Here is a 7,500-nt window from a genome sequence, read left to right on the forward strand (position 1 = left end):
ATATATGTGTGTGTGTGTGTTAGTAAACCTGACCTTTAGGTCTCTATGCAATCATCCATTTAAAGTCTGTTTTGCCATAGATAAGAATTTCATACTGTCCCTAAAAGGAGCAATAAAATCACAATGCGTTGTATCTTGCAGCTGTTTGCAAAACTAGTACCCACTCAAGCTAGTAGGGCGTAGCCCTGTGTCCCACTGATGTGGTGTGCATGACCTGTAATTTAATTTTTGTGTCTCTTTGCTGTCTTCTGTCTCCGCAGTTTAATCACAAGCAACGGTAGAGCCATGGAGGTTGTAACACATCTTGTGAACGACACAGTAGAGTTTTATAAATGGAGCCTTACTATAGCAGGTAAGATGGGTTCACCGATTCCTGGTCCACTCTCACCAGCACCGTGGCTTATGATGCACATGTAACTGTTTACTTGAATTTGAAACTTATAAAAGTACATTGTTGCATTGCTTTCCTATGCCTTGGACTTGGAGTCGACATCGATGTGACATAGACAGGATGGATGTATGCTACATTTTGCAAAACTGCATTTTTGAATTTAGTTATACTGCTATATCCAGTTAGAATAAGCAATAATAGTTACACGTTTTAAGTTCTTGTTTCTTTCACCAAGACAGCAAAGAAGGTATTGAAGTGGTCTCTTAAGACAAAGAGAAAAAACAATGTAAACTTTTGAATCTTTTGCGTTAAAATCATCTGCTCTGAGATGTGGAGGTGCCCATTTCTCAAGACATAAAAGAGAAGAAAAAATGTGTTGAATATTCTTTTGTATGCTTGTTTGAATCCAACAATAACAATATCTTTCCCTTTTATCCATCAAATTGTGACTTTTATTAGATTTTTTTACTCAGAAAAGAGCTTCAAAGCACACTTTGCTGGTTGATGTGTTCATGAACTGAAAAAAAGTAGGAATTCTTAGTTTTGATGCACTTAATGAAAGAAAGATTTTTTATTTTTTTGTTTTTTGTAACCTTGTAGACCAAGAGAACATTTGTTGTCTTCTGTCTCTAGCTTGGTGATTGTTGTGGTGTTTCAAATGAAATGTTATTTACATGGTGTGAGTAACATTTCAACTGATTGTTTAGGCATAAACTAATTAAACAACTGTAGAAACTCAATAATAACGGAAACCCTCCATTTTGCCCAGACAAGAGGGTGGAGAACTGGCCGATGATGTCATCTCCCTCTCCCACCCTGGCCATCAGCTGCCTGTACTTGATCTTCCTGTGGGCGGGGCCTAGGTACATGCAGGACCGCCAACCCTTTACACTCAGGAAGACCCTCATAGTGTACAACTTCAGCATGGTGGTCCTCAACTTCTATATCGCCAAAGAGGTTGGTGTCAGTTTAATTGTTTAGCACCCATTTATTACAAAGGTTATCAATACTTTTTACAAGAAAAGCAGGCTAATGTTATTTCCAAAAGTCTAGCATCAAATTCAGCCTGATTTATTTTCCAATATCACGTAGTCAAGTTCAGATCAAATACAGTTCAATTCAATCAAAATTGATTGAATTGATTAGAGGTTTATGATCCTTTGGAGTAATTTACAACATACATGTTGAAATGTTTTTAAAGATTGTTCCTGAAATGAACATTTTTATTGATACAAATGTCTGTAAATGCTTGTTGCTCTGCCCTTTTGGGATGAATCATCTCAAAGTGTTATATCATTGCGTTAGCCGTCCCTCCCCAGCCCTGATCTGACGTTGCCTTTTGCACCCTTTTGTCAGCTCCTACTAGCATCAAGAGCCGCTGGATACAGCTACCTGTGTCAGCCTGTCAACTACTCAAATGATGTGAATGAAGTCAGGGTAAGCTTCCCCCACTTGCACCTTTCACTAAGCTAATCTGTCCCACACATCCTATCTTGTCTGGATAAAATTGTATTCGTTTAACAAATTTTGACGTTTAAGCTGTTGTTAATCGTGCGCACGGCCTCGAGCGCTTTCCCCGCAGCTAACAGGTGGAGTGATGCTGTAATCCTGTTGCTGACGATAAGTAGATCGCTAATTCTGCTGGGTATCAGAGCAGGAGAGAGACAGAGAGATGATGAGAGCCTGGCATTTTAGGACAAAGAGGGTGTGGTAATTGGTCACACCACCTTTAAGCTGCAGCTCCACCTCCTTTTGCAGCTCTGTGCTCTGGCTCAGTGGGAGGGACTCTCGGGGTCAGAGTTATCATAGTGACTTTTAGAGAATGGCCTTGTGAACCATGTGCATGTCCAACACTCAGCAAATAATAGAACAGGATTAAACAAGAGCATAGATGGAGATTGATTTATATAAGAATATGCTTTGTTATTAAGAAAAATACAAATAAAATGACCTCTATGACAATTTTTTTTCTTGTTTGTGTTTTAGCCTAAAGTATTGTTTGTATTTTTTGAAACTGGGATTGTGCAGAGTAGATGTCAGTAGTCAACATATTATTTTTTTGAGACAGAGGTTTGAACCAGCTTGATGTGGTAAAATTAATTATCACAGGGAAGTTGAGCTGACTTGTCAGTGGGACCAGTTGAAAAAGCATTCTTATGCTATTTTGGAACAACTTCATCTTTTAAATCTTCATAGAAAGACTATTTCACAAACTTTCAACGCTGCTGCATCACTGGTGGTTATTTAAACTGAAGACAGAGGTGGTTCTCACTTCCTAATTGATGTTGTTCTGTGAATGCAATTTTGTAAAATAACAGAAAAATAAACGAATTGATTCAAAAATAATGGGTAAAACTTAGGTTAATTTTGCACAAATTTAAAGCGAAACCAGTCTGACAAGCTGTTGGGTTCACTCAGATAGATGGTTTCTGTTGGTGAGATTTTTACTGTGCAAGTTCCCAAACCCAACCTTAAGCAGTCCAAATTGTTTCTTTCTTAATAAAGTTCTGTAAAAGCAGCTGAATTAAAACTTTTAGGTGATTTTGCTAATTACCCTGATTGGTCTGGGTTACTAATCTTTGGTGAAACAGCATCAATCCAGACATGCCTTTTTAATTCAAAAATAAATCAAAGAAGTTCATGTCTAATATGAAGGTTAACTAAAGGTGAGTTGAAAAGAACAGGCTATTATCTGGATCACTGAACAACTATGTAGGGTCAAATTAAAGACTTAACGTTTAGTGAACTCAGCATGGAAATTATGTGATTCAAAGAACAAAGACAACAACCTGAGCAAGTCTAAGTAGACTTTTCGTGACCAGCTAAATTTTGCTAACAAATATATTTATCTCTGCATAATTTATAGGCTGTCTTTATTGACTTTAACACCAGTTAAAGTCCAAATTGTGAAAGTTAAACACAGCTAAAGTTACCTTAAGTGAGCAAAACTGTTTTCTATTGGGAATTACATCCCACTGATATTAACATTACGTCACAGCATCATTTGAATATTTTATAATCTTTTATGAAATCTCTAATAGTTGTTTCCATGAGGTCCAGTCAGGCTTTCATATGAGTCAAAATGGCAGGGTGTCAAAAATGATGGTGTTTCTTGTAGTATTTTATCTAACCCATCAATCTGGGTCAGATTCTCCAACTGTCGTCCTAAATGTCTAAATAACCTGCATTACCTAAACGTTGTGCTACCGTGCAGATGTTTGACCACTGCCACCACAAATGCACTCTTGCCTCCTTTATGTCTCCAGATAGCATCTGCTCTTTGGTGGTATTACATCTCCAAAGGGGTGGAGTTCCTGGACACGGTGTTTTTTATACTGAGGAAGAAGTTTAACCAAGTCAGCTTCCTCCACGTCTACCACCACTGTACCATGTTCATCCTCTGGTGGATCGGTATCAAGTGGGTCCCTGGTGGACAGTGTGAGTAAAAGCATGTGTGATTTGTTCTTCAGTTCAGACTGAACCGATCTTTTGTACTTGCTGGAGGTTTATTAACAACCTGGACAAAATTACGTCTGAGCAAATCTTGACCCTGTCTGCAGCATTTTTCGGTGCAACCATCAACTCTTCCATCCACGTCCTCATGTACGGTTACTATGGCCTGGCTGCCTTGGGACCTCATATACAGAAGTATCTCTGGTGGAAGAAATACCTCACCATAATTCAGATGGTGAGTAACACATTTAAGGATGCACCTTACACACAACAAAAAAATCTCACTGTTAAACTCCTCTTAAAACACCATCTCGCTCTTTTTACTGTTTAGATTTAGATTCATGCTGTTATAGTTATAAAGCTGTTGACATGTATATGAACAGCATGTGATAATTTTGGGAGGTTGATGTCTCTCTTTTACGTAGGAACTCAGTTAATAACTGCGAATGAATAAATCTGATATTAGGTTAAAATAACATTTACATATAATAGTTATATATTGTTTATCTAAGGAAAGGGCTTCATACATAATCTTTAATAATCACAATATTATGCCTAAAAGATGACTGTCCCTTATCATTAGGAGGATATAAACCACAGGAAAAGGCAATGCAATCTGCCATTTTTTGTTACATTTTGCACTTCTAATTACTTTGGTGTTATCAGATGCTAAATATTTAATTTTTGTTGGCATTCAAGTGATATTCTGTCCGTGTTGATCAGCCAGTCCAAAGCAAAGAAGAGAAAAATAGCATAACAAACTTGATAACGTGTTCCTTAAAAGATTACCTAAAAATGCAAGATTATTCGAAACGTCCTAATATAGTTGTACTATTTTGATAGATGATGGGTCACGAGAATAGTTTTTATTAATCATCACTGATTGTGTGAATAAAACAATTTAAAAGCATTTGAACTCCTTTTGTGGATCTCAACCTGAGTTATAGTTTTGCTGCATAAAATTAAGTAAAAAAGCACCACATTTTAATAAGTTTCACACAAAAATAAAGCATATTTTTCAAGTTCTAGAGCATTGTTTGTTGTTCTCGTATTTATGGCGTAACATCAGGACAGATTTACCTGAGTTTTATGTCCAATTTCCCAATGTTTGGTGTTTGTGAACCTTTGACCTTCTGATACAGACATTAGTTGTTTCTTGCATCTTTCGCACCCTGGGTGAGCCCCTTCTTGTATCACCCAGCACACACTCAGAAGATGTGTCTTTTGTAACTTATCATAAAGATGAAGAATTTAAAAATATGTATCAGAAAAAAAACATTTCTAGGTGGATGTATTCAAAGGTTTCACAAAATAAACTTTAAAGTATTTGTAATCACAGTGGAAACAAATAGTCCAGAGTTGACTGTGCATTTATCAGCTTTGTTAGCACAGCTAGCATAGCTAAAATAGAAACTCTGTGTATTCCTCAGCAATTTCTTAAATCTGAGCTTCCTATAAAGCTGCCTTCATTTCCAAATAATTGAAAGCTCAAAAGGAAAAACAAAACCAGAACAATTTCCTGTTCCTCTTTTCAGCTGAAAGTTTTGCTCTCTCTCGTCTTTTGCAGCCTGAATGAACCGCAGCGATGAGTTTAAAGTGTTTTTTAATTGAATGTATTTTCCTAAATCTAGATACTTTCCATGTTTAACAGATCCAGTTTCATGTAACCATCGGCCACGCCGGTTATTCGCTCTACACTGGCTGCCCATTCCCCTGCTGGATGCAGTGGGCCCTGATTGGCTATGCCGTCACCTTCATCATCCTTTTCGCCAACTTCTACTACCACGCCTACAGACGCAAACCTTCTTCGCACAGAGGCGGCAAGCCAGTGGCCAACGGCACATCGGCTGTGACTAACGGCCACAGCAACTTGGAAGAAGTGGAGGAAAATGGGAAGAGGCAAAAGAAGGGAAGAGCGAAAAGGGAGTGAAGAAGAAAGAGGCGCGTGCCTGGTAACAATCTAAATGTGGATGGAGAAGGAGGGAAGGGAGGGGAGACAGTCATTCCTGCAGATAATGTAGATTGACGTGATTCGGGACCAACTTGAGGAGAACAGCGGGTGTCGGGTGTGTGTTTATGGGCAAGTCTGTAAAAGCTTCTGGTTTTAGATGGAAGACAGTTGTGTTGGTTGTCTGCAAAACAGTTTTTAATGAAGAAAAGCAAAATGCTGACCACATAGGCTCCACGCTCGTCTGTCCAACTGTGTTTTGGACCCTGTTAGGACCAAAATGTCCCAGAAAATGCACACCTGCTCAGCATTTACAACCAAAATTCACCTCCAATTTTGTACTTTGGATTCTAATACTGCTTTATCTAAGAGCTTAAATAGTTAATGTGCTAATTTATTTGCTAGTGCTCTAAAAACTTTTTGATTAATTTTAAGTGTTACCAAAATATTTTTTTTTGTTATTTAAATCTTTTTTGGAGGGGGAGCAGGGGGTGTGGGTGGGTCACATTATGTTTACAGATGCAGTTGATTTAGATATGGTTATCAAAGAAATTTACAAAATCCTTATGTTTGCCATCTGCTTTATTTATATTGCCTTGCAAAAGTGTTACTACCCCTTGATTATTTTGTTTAGCCACAAATTTCAATAATCTTTACTGGGATTTTATGTGGCAGATAAACACCAAGTAGCATTTTTTTCAGGCTACAAAAAGAAAAGAATAATTTCTTGACATTCATTTGTACATACACTGTAAACAATCTTTCACACAGCTGCACGTTTTTGGTGTGTTTCTGTAAAACTGGCGAAAAAAATGGCCCAGTCTCAAGTCTTTTGCAGACTTTGGCAGGATTTATTTCTTATCAACTCTGATCAGTTTTCCTGTCTCTGCTGAAAAGAAGCACACGTACCATGAGACTGCCACCACCATGTTTCACCATGATGTGATGATGCGTTTTCTTTCACTCACATGTTGTTGTTTTTTTTGTTGTTTTTTTTTTTGCATTCGGGTCAAACAGCTCAACTTAAGTTTTATGGCATTAAACCTCCTGTTTCTCATGTTAGCTATTTACCTTACATGACTTGTGGAAAACTGCAGATTATGACTTATGAGTGCAAAGCTAATAGTTTTCTGTCAGCAGATTATTCCACTGAGCTGTGGATCTTTGTTGTTCCTTCTGAGTTACTTTGAGGTCTCTTGGCTGTGTTTTTTTTTTACTTATGCTCCCCTTAAAAAATTTAAAAACATGTATCTTTTTCCTTCTACTTTTACAATTTGCTCCGCTTTATGTTGGTGTCTCACGTACAGTCCCTATAAAGTATATTGGAATTTGTAACTTGATACTGTAAAAAAAAAAAAAAAGTTCAAAGTGTACAAATACGTTTGCAAGGCATTGTTACTTCTTTGCAGTCATCTACAGCATCTTCCAGTCCAACTGGTTGTGGACGGTGCAGTTCTTGGCAAAAATTAAGACTGTGCTGCATTTACAAAATTATATCCTACTACCTTTTTGTTCGGAGATAAAAAAAAAAAAAAGAAAAAAAAAAGCTGATTTGAAAGACTTGGGATAAAACCTTAGAGTTGTTTGGATTTTTAGAAAAAAGTTGATGACCCTGTAAAAAAATATACATCTTTTTTTTTATGGGTCTTCACACATTATTTCCTTTTACTGTGCGTCATAGATGAGTTTCAAGGATATTGTCTGACTG

The 7,500-nt window shown here is 37.4% G+C and overlaps 1 protein-coding gene across 1 annotated transcript in view; it reads left to right on the top strand.

Moving 5' to 3' along the window:
- Positions 1–7,500, top strand: part of LOC103457721 (elongation of very long chain fatty acids protein 4-like) — a 9,969-nt gene that overhangs the window by 2,310 nt on the left and 159 nt on the right. The window contains exons 2-7 of the mRNA XM_008398073.2: positions 261–352; positions 1,161–1,348; positions 1,748–1,828; positions 3,658–3,829; positions 3,952–4,079; positions 5,496–7,500. The exon at positions 5,496–7,500 is cut by the window's right edge and continues 159 nt beyond it. Coding sequence (XP_008396295.1) covers positions 286–352; positions 1,161–1,348; positions 1,748–1,828; positions 3,658–3,829; positions 3,952–4,079; positions 5,496–5,774 — 915 coding nt within the window. The 5' untranslated portion in view covers positions 261–285 and the 3' untranslated portion in view covers positions 5,775–7,500. The remainder of the gene's footprint in view (positions 1–260; positions 353–1,160; positions 1,349–1,747; positions 1,829–3,657; positions 3,830–3,951; positions 4,080–5,495) is intronic.

The sequence above is a fragment of the Poecilia reticulata genome, linkage group LG21 (assembly GCF_000633615.1).
Source record: "Poecilia reticulata strain Guanapo linkage group LG21, Guppy_female_1.0+MT, whole genome shotgun sequence".
Taxonomy (NCBI): Eukaryota; Metazoa; Chordata; class Actinopteri; order Cyprinodontiformes; family Poeciliidae; genus Poecilia; species Poecilia reticulata.